General features: G+C 41.6%; 1 protein-coding gene across 3 annotated transcripts in view; it reads right to left on the bottom strand.

The window, feature by feature from the left end:
* The window catches only part of DCP1B (decapping mRNA 1B), a 62329-nt gene that overhangs the window by 7204 nt on the left and 36202 nt on the right, over window positions 1–18923 (bottom strand). For all 3 annotated transcript variants that reach the window (XM_073223876.1, XM_037014915.2, XM_037014916.2), the window contains exons 4-5: window positions 14826–14892; window positions 12204–12339 (exon numbers count right to left, since the gene is read on the bottom strand). In XM_073223876.1, coding sequence (XP_073079977.1) covers window positions 12204–12339; window positions 14826–14892 — 203 coding nt within the window. The remainder of the gene's footprint in view (window positions 1–12203; window positions 12340–14825; window positions 14893–18923) is intronic.

Genomic DNA, 18923 nt, shown 5'->3' on the forward strand with positions numbered 1-18923 from the left:
AAAAAACAATGTGGTTACTACATTTACCCATATTATCAAGTCCCCACCCATTCCCCAGTGCAGTCACTGTCCATCAGTGCAACAAGATGCCAGAGATCCACTATGTGCCTTTTCTGTGATACACACAGTAGGGCTTTTATTCAGCCATTAGCAGTTGACTTAGAATTGGAGAGTTGCCTCATCAAAGTAACTAACCTTTTTTGGTCTACAAACCAAAAAGTAAAGCTGATTCAAACTGCTGATTTGGAAATTAGTAAAATCATCTTCACTTAATAAATGACTTTTTGCATAAACAGAGTAATTCAAATCTGAATGTTCTGAGCCACTCACTACAAATTAGAATTCAGAGAGACAAGAGACAAGCCGCATCACTTCAAATACTTCATCATTATTGCACATTAATCTGACCAACCATGTGGTTGTTAACACAGCAGGATTCATGACCAAAAGAACACAGTAATGATGTCAGTGTCTGCCTTGTTAAAGCACCAAGTGAGACTGAATCTAAAAACGCCACTTTCTGTACTACAGGCTGCCTACAGCATCATGACTTCCCACTGCACAGTCAAGGCCTCGGGCCAGAAACACTTCACGCCGCCCCTGCCCAGGAATGAGTTGTCTGTGCTATCTCGGCCTCAGAACCCATGGTTCTCAATGTGTTTTAGTTATTGTTGTATTTTCTAATTCAAGGATGTAGGAGTATGATTATCACTGTGTTCACTTAGGTTTACAAAGTTAACTATACAAATGACTAATTGTTTTCTTCCAAGAATTCTACCAATAATTTGGGTATTTGTCACTAGTATTAAATGGGATGTGAAATCACTTCATGAGTCATAAAATGTTATTTCTAATTCTTCTTGGGTGAACGATGGTGGTTAATGGTATGGCTGTCTGGACCAACTGGCCTGGCTTTCCAATACATGGATAACCAACACAAGATAAGGATATAGCCTAAGACAGAGTCACTTACAAAATTTTAGTATGAAAAGCCTTTTATGCCAAAGACAGCAGTGCTCAGCTTGCTTTAGCCGAATGACCTTTTTGCATTTCTTCATTCTCTATGCTCAGGGGCCTTGAATTTCAAAGAAAGACAGATTTTCCCCACCTGTGCTGTACACAAATCCATATGGGCCAAGAGGCTCTGTCTCTTGCTGTGCACAATCCCCAGATAGCATTTTCTAAGTAAACTGCTAGAAACTGTTTTCTATGTCACTACAACTGTCTCTCAATGAAGCCTTGCTTTTATGTAAAAATTGCTATCTAATTGCTCAGAATTAAATATCCTCTACCTTAATGGTTTGTAGCTCATTTTCCACTTGTTCAATTTTCTATGCTTCTCCTGACCCAAATAACTTTAAAACACTTGGGAAAAAACACTGATTTAGAGAGAGGATATAATGGGTTTTTCATAGAGAACCCGAGGCACTTCTTTACAGCCTTAAAAACTGTGTCACGTAATCCCATTTTATCACACACAAATACACAAACATATGTATCTATGCCAAGAGAAAAGTTGGAAAGAAAATAAACTGAAAGTGTTAAAAGTAAACTTATTTGGGTTATAGGGTTATGGGTGGTTTTTATTTTCCTTTCTATACTTTTTTGAATTTTCTAATTGAACATCAAAACACACTTTATAATTTCTTTAATTTCACAAATAGATCACAGCTATATCTTAAAAATAACTATTAATTCTTGCCTTAAACCACAAAACACAAAGTAGTCTGAAAAAATAAAATAGTCTACTTCTGAATACTCAGACTTTATCTATGCATCCAAAGATCATTTCTGGCCACAGTTGCTTTTCTTATTATGCTACTGACTATATGAATCTCAACAAGAAGTCTAGTGGGGAGGAAGCAACAGGAGATGAAGCTCAAATTAACATAATGGCTACTTAACAGCAGAGTCACAGAAAGGTGTTTCTTAGGGGAACACAAAATACTGGCCAAAGTAAGATTTTCAAATTGTTTTATTAATGTCACATACCTCTAGCTCAAAATGTTTCCTTCTCTTATTTTTTGGGATTTTCATAAATTTAAGAATGTTGGAGTTGGAAAGAATCTCAGAAGTCATTTCATTTAATACTTATCCAGAGAAGTGACATTTTTTTGTATTATGTCCTGCATGTAATCACTCAGTCTACTCATGAATACTTCCAGGAGTGGGAAATACACTTTTTCACAATAAGAATTCTGAGGAAAATTTTTGTTTTCTTTCTTTTTGTCCTCTTTCCTTCTCCCTCTTTCCTGTACCTCAGAATGATTTTATTCCAATCTCCACATTTTCTGAAATATCTGCTGGCATGTGAGAAAGGAGATAACACAAATGTGAGGGAGAAATAAAGAAGGGTTTCTACAATGTGCTACAAGTTCACAGGGGGCATGAACAGCTGGTTGGGTGAGTCAGAAAAAACATGATAGGCAAAGAACATTTGAAATGGGCCTGGAAAGACTGGTCCTATGTTAGCAGGTGAAGAGGAGAGGGGATAAAGACATGGTGACACGTTCAGGGAGCAGTTGTTACTCAGTTTGGTAGGAGTTTGAAATATTTGCAGGAGGCAGTGGGAGCAGAAGTTACGGAATGTAGAAAGCTACCTGAGGCCATGTTATGGAATGCTTGCTGACTAGGCAATGAGAAACAAAGAAGGCTTTATATCAGGGAGTAACATAGTCACATAGTTGCTTTTAGAAGGTTACATCATATCATCTGGCTGTTAATAGCAGAAGAAATAATTTCTTATTTATCGCACAGTTGGAACAATTAATGTTATGCACATAACATTTGAGTTTACAGAAAAGCACAGTCTACACAATGATTAAACATCCACACTTCATGTCAATGCTGCAGCCACCAGCCTGTGGGGCATAATGATGAAGAGGATATGCTTCACCTTGACAAGTTTAGAGTGTAGTAGTAGAAGCTGACTTAAGTGTAATAAATGAGGAGGAACAAAATAAGTTCTAAATGGTTAGACCGATAAGTTCAGTGAAAAGAATCTGGGAAAACTCCATGAAAAAAGTGGCATTTTAACTAGGCCTTGAAGAAGATGCAGATTCTGAAGGGCAAACAAAATGAGGGGAAAACACTGCAAGCTGTAGGTATTGGATAAAGTGATGGCCTAAATTAAGCTTCCAAAACCAAGTGTGTTTCTACGTGTGTGTGTGTGTTCTTTACTGAGGCAGTCAGTCAGATGCAGCTACAAGAGGAGATAGTGCAGAGGCTGAGGAAGCACATTTTTAGTACCCACACAGTTCCTAGAGGCAGGAGCCACACGGGGACACCTCCCCGTGGTCAGGAGCGAGGGGCAAGCAGGCAGTACAGCCTATGCTGAGGCTCCCGCACTTTAGGACTGGCTAATTTGAATAATTTCACTGGGGCCTAAACCACAAGGGTGTTTCCTAATTGCCTGACCTGGCTCTGGGATGACTGGGGCACCTGAGGTGCATGGGCCACTGGAGAAGGGATGGCTGCGGACTGGGCAGTGTCAAGGGCACGCGAGCTGGGCCCCTTGCTATCCCTAAGAAGTGGCTAACCCCCAGAGTCTGTCCTCAACCACAAGAATTTTAAGTTGCCCAAACATTATACATTATAAACAATACAATGTGTGTGTGTGTGTGTGTGTGTGTGTGTGTGTGTGTGTGTGTGTATGTGTTAAGAGGAGGGTGGGAAAAGAATGAACATTAAAAATTTTTTTCATTATTTGCATTTATCATTTATTGGCCTCTGTTATGCTGTCTTCACAGAACCTAAGTTCCTAGAGGGCAAAAATTCACCTTTTAAAATTAATCTTTAGTGTGCCTAAAATAATACAATTAGTAAAATATAATTAACTGACTAGTTGCCAAGTCATTAGGATATATCTTAATGGTTGTTGAAGAATTAAACAAAATAAAACACGAACACAGAAATAGCTGTTACTGACTTGAAGTTGGGATTAAAGCACCTCTGTCCACACCCTGTGGTGAAGGGATTAAGAAACTGTGGTTTATTCATATTCATATTGATTCTTCATTCAACAGCCATTTATTTAGCCCTTATCATGTGTCAGGAACTATGAAGATGAAGAGGGCTATCAAGATGAGTAAGGATGTCCTTTGTATTCAAGGAACTCACAGTCTAACCATCAAGTCAAAGGCAAGCTTGAGAAACGTGGCCCGCCCTTCCGCACATCCCACCCCTCCAGGACTTTTCTGATTGCTCCCTGTGGCATCACTTAGTGTGTTTCCTCCCTGCCCTCCTCCCCTCCTCCTTTCATTTTCTATAAACAAGAAAGTTAGTGCTGAGGACTTAGAATCAGGAACAACTCTTTTGGCAGGAATAGTCGAGGCAGTAACACAAATTTCACGTCATATCATGGGGCATGTCATCTGGCTTTCAATGATGCTGATTGGTGGTTCTAGGCGGTGCCAGCCTGATCCTCCTATGGGCAAGTTTTCACCAACTTTTCTCATAACATTAACATTACTGATGATCATCGCCTAAATCAGTTATTTTACAGGGTGTTTCTAAGTTCTACTAGTCCATCTATCTTTAGTAACTGGAATTCTTTGGTAGAGAAGAACTCTAACTCTCCCTCATCCACCAGGATTATCCAGTTACAGTAAAATATGGTCCATGCTGGCCAGGCAGGATAAATGCTTACTTCTTGCCCCTTAACTACCAGTTTCCAGAGAAGGAGTTGGTGTCTTTGTACCTCCAAGGACAGCCAACAATTCTTTTTGTTTTGTTTTGTTTTGTATGTTGGTCTGCTTGCTCTCTCTCACAAGAACTCATAGACCTTTGGAGTCAGTGTGTTTCAATCCATGGTAGTCATTCTTATTGATGTTAGAATTTGTGACTTTTGTCAGTGGTCCCTTCTAACTACTGTGTCCCTTTCTTGTGACTGTATTTGTTTGACTCTCCTATCCCAGACCTGGAATCAGGAATTTATCTAAAGAGCCCTGACAACCTTTTAGGAGGGAAGAGTATTTAGAAACAATAATCTGGGGGCCAGAGGTGCTTATTGCTACTGGGCTGTCACTTATTTCTAGGTCTTTTCAGAGAAAGAGTTAGGTCTACATTATTTAAGAAAATATGAGATAATTCTGATATTTCCACTTAAAGTTTAATATTATATGGTTTTTACTTAGTTTTTTTCTCTAACACTTAAAGTTCTGTTCTAGCCACTTAAGCATGAGTACTCATTTATTATATCCCATGACAGCTGGAAAATTACAGTGCCAATATTACTATTAACAATGAAAACACTGAACGAAGTTTTCAGTTTCTTTGCAGTTCTTTCTGTCTGTGGATATAGTGAAGGTTCCTATGACCAGGATCCTCACCTGCACCTAAACTACTTGATGATGTAACTGGCCTGCTGCTAGGCTACTGCTTCCACACCCTAGGCAATTAGCTATTATTGACTGAGTCACTAGATAAAGAGCTCTGCCCAGTGCTCTGGGGGAGGCAAAAACAAAGGAGGATTACAGACCTGCAGACTGTTGGATGCAGACATAATTCTGTAGTTCTAGTGCTCAACCTATCACCAGAAGAACAGCTGGGTAATAAACCCTTTCACCCCAAGAACGTTCCATTGTCATTCCTAGGTCTCATTAAATTCACAGTGAACTTGCCCGGGGCTGAAACCCATTGGCAAAACAACTGGCAATATTGGCAGGATTCATTGTTGGCCGAAGAAAAGAACAGGCTGTCCTTAGAGGAGGGGTGCTTCAGAGGGTTGCCGCTATGAATGGGGAGACAGTGGACTGTCCCCCAATGGGTATGTGGTCTGAGGTGGCTTGCCTCCTAGAGGGCTGGGCCGCACCCCAGGACTGGAGGCAGGTGGAGGTGATTCCTGAGGCAGTAGGGGTGGCCCTTGGTATACTAAGCAGGTCCTTTGAGAAACAGAGTGCCCGTGAGGCAGCAGGGACTGTGGGTTGGCTGCTTCTCATACTATTAAAAAAGTCTACATAAGTGAAGAACATGCTCCTGAATGAGACACAAGAAATGGCAGCACGAGAATATGAGCTGTGAACTGCTGTGGATTCAGTAAAGAATGAAATGGCATTGATACAAGAGGAGGCAGCACAAGAACGCTGGCAGCAACATGCCATTGAGGAGGTAAAAAGTTTGTTGGTGACTGAAATGGCATCACTACAAGGTACTGTGGAAGAGGTAAAGGCCTTGAAGGAAAAGGATGGACCCCTGAAAAAACCACAAGAAGAGGCAGTGCAAGAATGTGAGCTGCAAGGTGCAGTGGAGGAGGTAAGATTCCTTACAGAACGAGACAGCAGCACTGCCAGGTGCTCTGAAGGAGGCAAAGGCCATGGAGGAAAAGGACGTACTCCTAAGGGAAGCACAGTAGGAGTTGGTATGAGAACACCAGCTGTGAGGCATTGAGGTAAAGGTAAGTGAGCTGCTGCAGACTGAGCTGGCATTGCTGTGAGGCACAGTAGAAAAGGAAAAGGATGTAGCAGAGGAGGCACTCAGGGAGTGGAGAGAAAGGTGCCATCAGCCTTAGAAATGGAGGTGCTGGGGAAGGATGAAGGGGTGGTGTCGGGGGCACTGACCTCTCTATTGAAAGCAGGCCCAGTGGTTGTAAAGAAAATAAAGACCCAGCAACTAAGGGTTCCTCTGGGAGAGGAACCCTGAGTGGTTTCCTGAAACCCCCACTATTACAGATGGATACTGGGGCAAGCCTATCAGAGTGAAACAAGCCCAAATCCCTTTGGGAATATGGCATCTACCCCCAAAGGAGTATACTGTGTATATCTCTCCCATTCCTGAGTGTATTTGTGGGACTGATATCCCTCAGGATCTATGTTGCAGATGAATGCAGGTGAATTCAGACTGAGAATACATGTCGTGAAGGCAGTTCTGAGGGGACATGCTAGGCTTTGCCTGTGCCTCGGTGTGGGTGACTAATACCAAACAATACAAATTGCTTGGAGGGAATAAAGAAATTGGAAGAAATGCTCCAGGAACTGGAAAAGGTGGGTATTATAAAGCCCACCCATAGTACTTTTAATTCCCCAGTGTGGCCAGTAAAAAAGCCAGATGGCTCCTGGTGTATGACCATGGATTACAGAGAACTGAATAAGATCATACCCCCTATGCATGCTGCTGTCCCCTCTATTGTAGGCCTGATGGATACTCTCAGTCACAAACTAGGAATATACCATTATGTTGTAGATCTTGCTAATGCCTTCTTTTCCATTGACATTGAACTGGAAAGTCAGGAACAGTTTGCCTTCACATGAGAAGGACGGCAATGGACTTTCACTGTCCTTCCACAGGGATACCCTCACAGCCCCACCATCAGTCATGGACTTGTAGCCCAGGACTTGGCACCATGGGAGAAATTGCCAATGGTGCAGCTGTACCATTATATTGATGATGTCATGCTCATGCCTGATTCTCTTCAGATCTAGAAGGTGCAGCACCTAGACTGCTGCAACATCTATAGGAGAAAGGATGGGCTGTGAACCAGTTCAGGGAACTGGTTTGACAGTTAAATTCTTGGGAGAAGTCTGGTCAGGTAAGACTAAAGTTATACCAGAAGCAGTCATAGATAAAGTCCAGGCCTTTCCTACCCCTACAACTGTGGCACTGTTACAGGAGTTTTTGGGTCTTCTAGGCTGTAGGAGAGTGTTTATTCCACACTTGACACAAATTCTGAAGCCCTTATACTGGTGGTATGAAAGGGTGTCAGGTGGGACTGGGATGAGACATGTGCATCTGCCTTTACTACAGCAAAACAGGCAGTCAAGCCCATGTAGGCCTTGAATGTGATAGACCCATCAAGGCCCTGTGAGCTGGATGTTCGTATGACTGAAGACGGTTATGGCTGGGGTCTCTGGCAGCGGCTTGAACCTACTGGATTTGCCAACTTATTGGATTCTGGTCACAACTCTGGAAAGGGGCAGAGGTACGATACACCTTGACAGGAAAACAATTGGCTGTCATGTGTCATGCCTTGCCGGCTACAGAACCCATCACTGGAATGGCCCCCTAATAAAGGTAATAACCACTTATCCTATCATGGGGTGCCTACGAGACTGATCCCAAGAACCAAGGAGTGTTGTGGCACAAACGCCCCCACTGGCCATGTGGGGTGCTTACCTCCAGCAGCACAGTGACCTCTCTAGCAGTCTGTTGAGTGAAGAACTCCAATGCTTACTGGGGCCAGTGACATATACTAGTGAAAAGCAGGAAGAATTTACTTTAGAACCATTAGTAGCAGAGTCCCTTTTTGGAGGGAAGAGGCCCTATGCCTGAAGATGCATGGTATACAGATGGCTCCAGCCATGGGCAGCCCCTAAAATGGAGGGCCATAGCTTTCCATCCTAAGACCGAGACAATATGGATGGAAGATGGTGAGGGGAAGAGCGGCCAATGGGCAGAGTTGTGGGCTTTGTGGCTTGTGACCAGCCAGGAGCCTTCCCCAATAGTTGTCTGCACTGACAGCTGAGCCGTCTATTGGGGCTTGGCCTTGTGGCTACTGACACGGTACCATGCCAACCCCTTTGGGGGCAAGAATGGTGGCAAGACTTATGGGCCTGTAGTCAGACTAAAACAGTTACAGTGTATAATGTGCTTGGCTATTTGCCTTTGGCATCCCCAGGGAATGATGAAGCAGACACACTGGCCCAGGTACATTGGCCGGAAGGAAAGCCTGCCTCTGATGTAGCCCAATGGTTATATCAGCATTTGCTGCACATGGGGCAAAAGACAATGTGGGTCATAGCCCGTTGGTGGGGCTTGCCTTTGACCTTTGAAGAAATCAGCAAAGTCCAGCAGGAGTGCATCGTATGCTCTAAAAGGGACTTACATTGAGTTCCACAGGAAAATGGGATAATAGCTAAGGGGCCAACACCTCTCATCAGGTGGCAGATAGACTATATTGGACCTCTGCCTATGTCAGACGGATACTGATATGCCATGACTTGTGTGGACACAGCTACTGGACTTCTGGTTGCTTCTCCTACATGTTGTGCAGACCAACAGTTGACCAAAAGAGGCCTGAAATATCTCTTTACAGCCTATGGCCAACCACAGGTAATTGAGAGTGATCAAGGCACACACACACTTTATTGAACATGCACTACAAGAATGGATGCAACAGTTGGGAATCAAAGGGGAGTTTCATGTGCCATACAATCCTACCATGGCAGGCATGACAGAGAGGCACAATGGTTTGTTAAAATCTGGACTGAAGTCAGACACCAATGGTCTGTGGGGATGGTCAGCCACTTACGAGCAGTGCCGCGGCGTTTGAACGAGAAACCCCGAAAGGGATGCCTGAGCCCCACAGACATGGTAATGCATATTGCTGCCTCCCCTATACAACTGCAAGTACAAACCAAGGAAGAATCATTGAAGCTGAGGTTCGGCCACTAGAATAATGTCTTGCTGCCAGCACCAACTGCACTAAACCCTGGAGACTCCATTGATTAAAGAACATGGCTTTGGACATTTCAACACATGGACCAGCAATGGCTGGCCCTCCTGGCACCTTCGGGACAAGGCCTGGAAGCTGGCCCCTTGTGCAGCATAGTGGCCCCCACAGAGTAGAGTAGTATATCCTGAATGCCAGAAGGTAGGAGCATCTTACTGTGGAGTTTTGTTTTATCATTACGGCCAGTGCATGCACCTCCAGTAGCACTACAGGGAGAGTGGTAAAATTATGGTATACCAGACCTGGATGGGACCCCCTTCCAGCTACAGTCCTATCACAGGACCACTCTCTTGCATGCATCCTACCTGATGGACAGGATTTGCCTATGTTGGTGTCATTGAAACATGTGTCTTACTGCCCCTAAGGTCTCTGTGGATTGGGCACACACCCTAGCAAAAATACTGCTACTCGCTGGGGTGCATGGAGCTCCCTATCCATACCACTACTAAGTATGAGTCATGAACTCATTCGAATAAAATTGGTTTTGAATGTAGCTGAGATAACCTCCTTAGGCTTGAGGATTATTATTATAATTTTTGTTACCTGTATCAAAATCTTGTTGTATCTTAATTTTTGTTATTATCTCTATGTTGTTGTTATCCTGTGTTGCTGTTGTGGAATCTGGTTACAGTGTCCCAGCTTTCTCACACAGGGATCATTGGGAAAGATGGAGAGTATGTTGATTGTGAGGTGAGAATCCTGGAGGGGTGGAGTGTGGATAAAGTGAAGATTCCTATGACCAGGATCCTCACCTGAATCTAAACTACCTGATGATGTAACTGGCCTCCTGCTCTGCTACCAATTCCACACCTGTAGGCAATTAGCTATTATTGACTGAGTCACTACATAAAGAGCTCTGCCCAGTGCTCTGGGCTGAGGCAGAGATGAAGGAAGATTACAGACCTGCAGACTATTGGATGCAGATGTAATTCTAGTGCTCAACCTATCGCAGGAACTCCCTGAGGAATAAACCCTCTCACCCCAAGAATGATCCATTGTCATCCCTTAGTCTCACTGAACCCATAGTGAACTTGCCCGGGGCTGAAAACCATTGGCAAGACAGTGTTCTTAAAGTAAAATCCACTCAGGGTGTTCAGTCCAAATAAAGAGTTCTGAAGTCACTCTGATTTCTTCTCTAGCAATTTCATAATATGATATTCAGTTATGTACATTTATTTCAGTAAGTTTCCGAACTATAGGATTTTTACTTTTTTTCTTAATTTTATTTTTTTTGCCCATGTTGTTTTTAGAGAGTGTTTATCTTTTACTTCCTGATTTTACAAAAGTACTTTTTATAAAATAGGGAAATTAGCCCTCTTCCTGTTATTTACATATAAATATTTCTTCTCAGGTTTTCATACCTTCTCAGTTTGCTTGCATTTCTAAACCAGGCAGAACATTTATTTGTTTATTTATTTTATACAGTTGGATTAATTGCTTTTGGGTTCTGAGACATGGTTAGGAAGATTTTTCATTTCCCAGATTACAAAGATATCCATACCCATTTTCTTCTGGTACTTGAATGGTTTTGTTTTTACATATAAATTTCTAATACATGTGGAATTTATCCTGGCATGAGATGCAGACCAAATTTTGAATTTTTCCAAAGACTACTAGTTCTCCCATCATCATTTAAAAACCTATTTAAATAGCTGGTTTGAGATTTTCATCTTTATCATATGCTGCATTTCAGTTACACTGGGATGTCATTTTGAACTTTCTCTGTTTTTCACGGGTCTATCTCACTGCTCATGCACTGGCCCCATCAAGAGTATACTGTTTCAAGTGTATTTAGGCTTTAATGTCTTCTTATCAGGTAGGTAGCACTTGCTCCCCTGTTTTCTCCCACCCAGTATTACCCTTTTTGGCCAGGGTTTCCCATATTATTCCTTATAAATTTCTCTACATGACCTTATAATCAACTTGTTTGCCTCCAGAAAAGAAGACACCAATTTGTATTAGTCTAATTTAAGTTTATAGATTACATTAAAGAGAAGGGAGAGCTTTAAGTTTTGTCTTCTTATCCAAGATCAGGACATAGATTTCCATTTGTTCAGGTCTATTTTTCAACCTTTCAGGAGTGTTTACAAGTTTCCTTCTTATAGATTTTGCTCATTTCCTGTTCATTTTATTCCAAAGAATTTTATTTTAATTTGTTGCTACTGGAAATGGGGTGTTCCAGTAAATCTGACTGGATACCGTTTGATTCTGTGAAGGCTACTGATTTCTCCAGCTACCTTTTAATCTGTTGTGGGGCAAATGGAAGGTCCAATGGCCAGGATCCTCACCTGACCCTAATCTACTTGATGATGTAATTGGCCTCCAGCTAGGCTACTGCTTCCACACTCGTAAGCAATAAGCTATTATTGACTGAGTCACTATGTGAAGAGCTCTGCCCAGTGCTCTGGATGGAGGCAGAGACAAGGTGGATTACGGAACTGCAGACATGATTCTAGTGCTCAACCACTGCTGGAAGAATAAAGCAGAATAAAGCCGGGTATAAACCCTTTTACCCCAAGAATGTTCCATTGTCATTCCTTAGTCTCACTGAATACATAGTGAACTTACCTGGGGCTGAAACCCTCAAGCAAGACATCCACTTAAAAGCAAATAGTCTGATTTAGCCTACTAAAAGCAAATAAAGATTTAGTTTTCATACAAGTTTGTTTGGTGGAAGGAATAGCACTAATTCTTTTCCACTGAGCTAATTCCCACTGTGGAATTTAAGTATGCCATACAAGGGGAGACAACAACTCACCTTTGTGTATTCATCTTTGGCTTTGGTAAGCATTCGTAGGATGTCCACTTCTCTGCTGTCTCCTGAATTGAGAATCACAGGAGAGATTCCTGCTCCAGCTCCCTGGTGTGCTCTCAGCTGTTCATAGTGAGTGAGGCTAGAAAAACAGAGGGAAAACCCAACAAGAAGAACCAATTGTGGATAAAGTGAAGGTTCCTGTGGCCAGGATTCTCACCTGACCCTGGTGGGCTAGCTCACTACACACTTGTGGTCAGTATGTTGTCATTGACTCTGTATAAAGAGCTCCGCCCAGTGCTCTGGGAGACATAGGGGCACAGCTGCAAGGCTGCAGGGACAGGGAGGCCCAGAGGCAGGGACTGGCTTGCTGCCTGCAGACTCGCTCTGAGTGCATGGGATTCTAGTGATTGACCTGCCACCATGGGAATAAAGTTGGGTATAAACCCTTTCACCCCAAGAACATTCCACTGTCATTTCTTTGATCATATTGAATCCATAGTGAACTTGCCCAGGGCTGAAACCCATTGGCAAGACACCAATTTAATAAAGATGATTTTTAAAACCATCCAAACCTCACCTGGTTGTTTTTATCTTGTTACAATTGGAAGTAAGACTGCTAAGAAATGAAAAGAAGGAAAATGAAGTTGAGGTCCTGCAAACTGACAGCACATGTGAGTCCGGAGGAGTGGGGGGCAAACTGTGACCTGCAGGCCAAAGCTGGCCCACCACCTGTCTCTGTGAGGAAAGTTACAAACACAGCACCTTTGATCATTTACAGCTGCTTTCACACAGTAACCGCAGAGCTGAGTACTTATGACAAAGACCCTATGGCTTGCAAAGCCTAAAATATTCATTATCTGGTCTTTTTTAGAAAAAAGTTTGCTAACTCCTCATTTAGAGCATTTGAAAGGACTTCATTAAATTGCTGAGGAAACCCGATTTAGAGTTCTCAAAAGTGAGCAAACAATACAGTACATCAGGACTTTCCCCCTGGTTCCAAAGTGCCTTGAAGTCAAAGCAACGCTGATTCCTTGCAGCTCAAATCCTGTAGTCCTCTGACAGTTTAGAAACAGGGAAAATTCCATTCTAGAAGAGGGGGCATTGAAAAAAAAGAAAACAATGACAAGAGTCTTCTGTTTTCCTAAAAACAATACAGAGGGCACCAGATTACTTCTATATGCTTCTGGGTGACACTGAGAAAAACACTTTTTCCTTTTGCATGTTTTGCCCTTCAGCTCAAATTCTCTTATAATTGCCATGAAGTTTATGGTAAAAGAGATCTGATAATTTACTGTGGTATTTAATTTTGAGGAACTGCTCGGAATCCACACAAATCAGCTGTTTATTGCTAGTCAACAATCAGTGTCCTGCCCCAGCTGTTAAGTAATTCTGGCAGAATGCTTGTAATTTTAACATGGACTGTTGGCTGAGCTACAGGGTATTTTTTAATCTATATGAAATCCTGCTATTATTATCCAATGCAGTTTACAGTAACATGAATGTTCTAGGAACTAGTTGTTAATGGTGGTTAAGTACCAGTTTGAACACACTTAATCACCATCTGCAACTTGAGCTAGTTACCTAAAATTAGCTTTCACAGCTAGATTTTCAGAAATCAATTTATTTACAAAAGAGTGCTCCCCACATTTTGTTTTTGGGGCCACTTTTTAGTCATTTCATTGTCCCAGGATTTAAAATTGGAAAATGGTTCTTTTGCACAGACCTGAGTTGTCAAGTCTGCATGGGCAGCAGCTGAGCCCAGTCAGGTTGAGATACAGCACAGTGCTGGAAACTCATTTCCATCTGAGGCTCTACCCTACCCTGTGAATTGCGGGAAATAACTGCCTCACAGCAGGCAGCCTGGGGGCTCAGGAGTGGATCAGAGTTGGCCAGTCACCGGAGGACAGCGCACTTCCCGGACCCTCCTCCCAGTGCAATCAGGGAGAGTCCAGAGTGGGAAAGTCAGACTGTATTTAAATTCCCCAAATGCAGAATGGGACAAATCATAAGGTATCATGAGACTAAAAGAAAAAGAAACTATAACAAAAGGGAGAGAGACTGTGTACTGATCAGTAAACTAATATTAACTTAGGCATTTCCAACAAAATTGGAAATAAGGACCGTCCTAAGTACTCACAGTGTTTCAGACATGTGAAGAAGTTCTGAGCTCCCACACCATGGGTATCCAGTTAAAGGGAAGCATTTAGGGCAGGAAGGAAAAGCAAAGATCTTGGAAAATCTGGAGCAGCTTTTTGGAATGGCTGGAGCAGCTTTTTGGAATGGCTCTGAATATTCTTTTTCTTGTTATGTATACTGAAACCCTTCAAAGCAAAAAACTGCTTTTACATTAAAACATTTTAGAAATGAGGAAAATACTAAGGAAAATTGTCACCTGGAACAATTCATATTATAGATATTCCACATGCACAGAAGAAAATGAGGCCAATCCTTCTACATGATAAATCATGCCTACTGAAAATTTATGTCTATTTGTCATTTATTAATAATAAATGTTTTCCTACCCACTGTGGAATGGATTGCTGTAAGAGAGATTCTGTTGAGGTTAGAGTGTAGAAATACAAATAAAGGCACCAGGTCCTGGAAAAACAGCCTTTCAGCACTTACTTTTTCATAAGCTCTGCAATTCTTTGGCATTCTTCCTTATCATAAAACCATATTCCATGAATAGACACTGCAAAAAACACATCAAACAAATTATGCATTGTCAAAACTACATAATGGAAAGAAATTCCCTCACCATCTTGAAAGAAAATACATACTTAGTGAATAACTGAAACCAATCACCAGAGTTAAAGCTTGAACACCTAGCACTGTAATTTTTTTTAAAATTTATTATTATTATTATTATTTTTTTTTTTGAGAGGGCATCTCATATTTATTGATCAAATGGTTGTTAACAACAATAAAATTCAGTATAGGGGGGTCAACGCTCAATGTACAATCATTAATCCATCTCAAGCCTAATTCTCGTCAGTCTCCAATCTTCTGAAGCATAACAAACAAGTTCTTACATGGTGAACGAATTCTTACATAGTGAATAAATTCTTACATGGTGAACAGTACAAGGGCATTCATCACAGAAACTTTCGGTCTTGATCACGCATTATGACCTATAAACAATCAGGTCAAATATGAATATTCGTTTGATTTTTGTACTTGATTTATATGTTGATCCCACATTTCTCCTATTATTATTATTATTTTTATTTTTAATAAAATGCTGAAGTGGTAGGTAGATGCAAGATAAAGGTAGAAAACATAGTTTAGTGCTGTAAGAAGGCAAATGTAGATGATCAGATGATCAGGTGTGTGCCTATGGACCAAGTATTAATCCAGGCTAGACAAGGGCAGCAAGACATCCACGGATGCAGAAGATTTCTCTCAAAGCAGGGGGGGTGAGGTTCTGAGCCTCACCTCTGTTGATCCCCAAATTCTCACCTGATGGCCCCCCTGCGACTGTGCCTGTCTTAGGTTGTTCCTCCCTTGAGGAATCTTACCCGTCTCTGGCTAACCAGTCATCTTCTGGGGCCATACAGGGAAATGTAAAGTTGGTAAGTGAGAGAGAAGCCATATTGTTTGCAAAGGTTAGCTTTTTACTTCTTTGCAGATTTATGCCCTGTGGCTTCTATGCCCAGCACTTGTCTCGAGGTATCTTTACCACCTGGAGGAATTATGATACTCGGTGAATTCGATATGAGGCACGAATTCTATTCAAGGGTTGTAATTAGGAAGGAAGAAGAAAAGCTAGAGATGTAGCATATGAAGGAAACATGGGAGGATTGATTATTTCTTTGACATATCTTCTTGTATAGTACCTTAAGTATGTATAGGTTTTAAACTACTAACTAATTTGCACACACATATTAACATAATAGGAATATGGTGACATAAACAAAGCAAATCTATAATTACCATCCATCTCCAGTGAAGCCAAGAAAACCATTTAGGCACCCTAGGCATTTGTGAAAATTTATCTATGATATGATGGATATTGTCCAACTGTACTTGAACCATCAGACAAATTAAAGCAGCCCATTTCTGGGATCTGTTCACATCTCATATGTTCTTTTAACCATAGATAGTCTATAGTCATGAGATTTTGGAGTGCTACAACTTGCACCCCTCCCAACTCCTGGTTGAGTTCCAACAGTACAGATCCGGTCAAATTCGTTGTCTCACTGTATGCACATGCCAGCCTAGACATCTCCGTCCTCATTCCTATGGCAAGTCCAGGAGACGGTGGGCTGGATGCAGCCACAACCGCAGCATCGTCCGGATCCCTGTGGAGGCTTTTTGATGATCATCCCCCTGCACAAGGCCTCCAGAGAGTGCTGATGCCGGAAGCTCCTCCTCATATCGTATCTTAGTTCATTTTCTGGGTATCCAAGCTAGGCCTTGATCTTCTGCATAGAAACAAACAGACCCTTTGCCCACACTTTGACATGCCCTCTATACCACTGTGCAGAACTCATTGGAGGTCAGCACACAGTAACTGCTTTTTTTTTTTTTTAATTAAGAGAAAGGAATATTATCAGAAAAGAGTACCTCCATAGCTGATCATCTGACACCCTTTAAGTGATCAACATTAAGGATATTTAAAGCATGCGTTGATCTTTGATTTACCAATAGTTTTATCCTGTTAAGGAGTAATCCCCCTTTTCTTTCTTTCTTCCTTTTTTTTTTTTTTTTTTTTTTTAATTTTTAATCTACACTTACATGAAGAATACTATGTTTACTATGCTCTCCCCTATATCAGGTCCCCCATAACAACCACATTACGGTTACTGTCCATCAGCTTAGCAAAATGTTGTAGAGTCACTACTTGTCCTCTCTGTGTTGTGCAGCCCACCCTCCCCTTTCTCCCTCCCCCCCATGCATGCTAATCTTAATACCCCCTTTCTTCTTCCCCCCCCCCTTATCCCTCCCTGCCCACCCATCCTCCCCAGTTCCTTTCCCTTTGGTACCTGTTAGTCCATTTTTGGGTTCTGTAATTCCACTGCTGTTTTGTTCCTTCAGTTTTTCCTTTGTTCCTATACTCCTCAGATGAGTGAAATCATTTGGTATTTCTCTTTCTCCGCTTGGCTTATTTCACTGAGCATAATACTCTCCAGCTCCATCCATGTTGCTGCAAATGGTTGGATTTTTCCACTTCTTATGGCTGAGTAGTATTCCATTGTGTATATGTACCACATCTTCTTTATCCATTCATCTACCGATGGACATTTAGGTTGCTTCCAATTCTTGGCTATTGTAAATAGTGCTGCGATAAACATAGGAGTGCATCTGTGTTTCTCAAACTTGATTGCTGCGTTCTTAGGGTAAATTCCTAGCAGTGGAATTCCTGGGTCAAATGGTAGGTCTGTTTTGAGCATTTTGATGCACCTCCATACTGCTTTCCACAATGGTTGAACTAATTTACATTCCCACCAGCAGTGTAGGAGGGTTCCCCTTTCTCCACAGCCTCGCCAACATTTGTTGTTTTTTGTCTTTTGGATGGCAGCTATCCTTACTGGTGTGAGGTGATACCTCATTGTAGTTTTAACTTGCATTTCTCTGATAATTAGCGATGTGGAGCATCTTTTCATGTGTCTCTTGGCCATCTGTATTTCTTGTTTGGAGAACTGTCTGTTCAGTTCCTCTGCCCATTTTTTAATTGGGTTATTTGTTTTTTGTTTGTTGAGGCGTGTGAGCTCTTTATATATTCTGGACGTCAAGCCTTTATCGGATCTGTCATTTTCAAATATATTCTCCCATACTGTAGGGTTCCTTTTTGTTCTATTGATGGTGTCTTTCGCTGTACAGAAGCTTTTCAGCTTAATGTAGTCCCACTTGCTCATTTTTGCTGTTGTTTTCCTTGCCCGGGGAGATATGTTCAAGAAGAGATCACTCATGTTTATGTCTAAGAGGTTTTTGCCTATGTTTTTTTCCAAGAGTTTAATGGTTTCATGACTTACATTCAGGTATTTGATCCATTTTGAGTTTACTTTTGTATATGGGGTTAGACAATGGTCCAGTTCCATTCTCCTACATGTAGCTGTCCAGTTTTGCCAGCACCATCTGTTGAAGAGACTGTCATTTTGCCATTGTATGTCCATGGCTCCTTTATCAAATATTAATTGACCATATATGTTTGGGTTAATTTCTGGGGTCTCTAATCTGTTCCACTGGTCTGTGGCTCTGTTCTTGTGCCAGTACCAGATTGTCTTGATTACTATGGCTTTGTAGTAGAGCTTGAAGTTGGGGAGTGAGATCCCCCCTACTTTATTCTTCTTTCTCAGAATTGCTTTGGCTATTCGGGGTCTTTGGTGTTTCCATATGAATTTTTGAATTATTTGTTCCAATTCATTGAAGAATGTTGCTGGTAATTTGAGAGGGATTGCATCAAATCTGTATATTGCTTTGGGCAGGATGGCCATTTTGACGATATTAATTCTTCCTAGCCATGAGCATGGGATGAGTTTCCATTTATTAGTGTCCCCTTTAATTTCTCTTAAGAGTGACTTGTAGTTTTCAGAGTATAAGTCTTTCACTTCTTTGGTTAGGTTTATTCCTAGGTATTTTATTCTTTTTGATGCAATGGTGAATGGAATTGTTTTCCTGATTTCTCTTTCTATTGATTCGTTGTTAGTGTATAGGAAAGCTACAGATTTCTGTGTGTTAATTTTGTATCCTGCAACTTTGCTGTATTCCGATATCAGTTCT

This window comes from Manis javanica, chromosome 15, assembly GCF_040802235.1.
Source record: "Manis javanica isolate MJ-LG chromosome 15, MJ_LKY, whole genome shotgun sequence".
Taxonomy (NCBI): domain Eukaryota; kingdom Metazoa; phylum Chordata; class Mammalia; order Pholidota; family Manidae; genus Manis; species Manis javanica.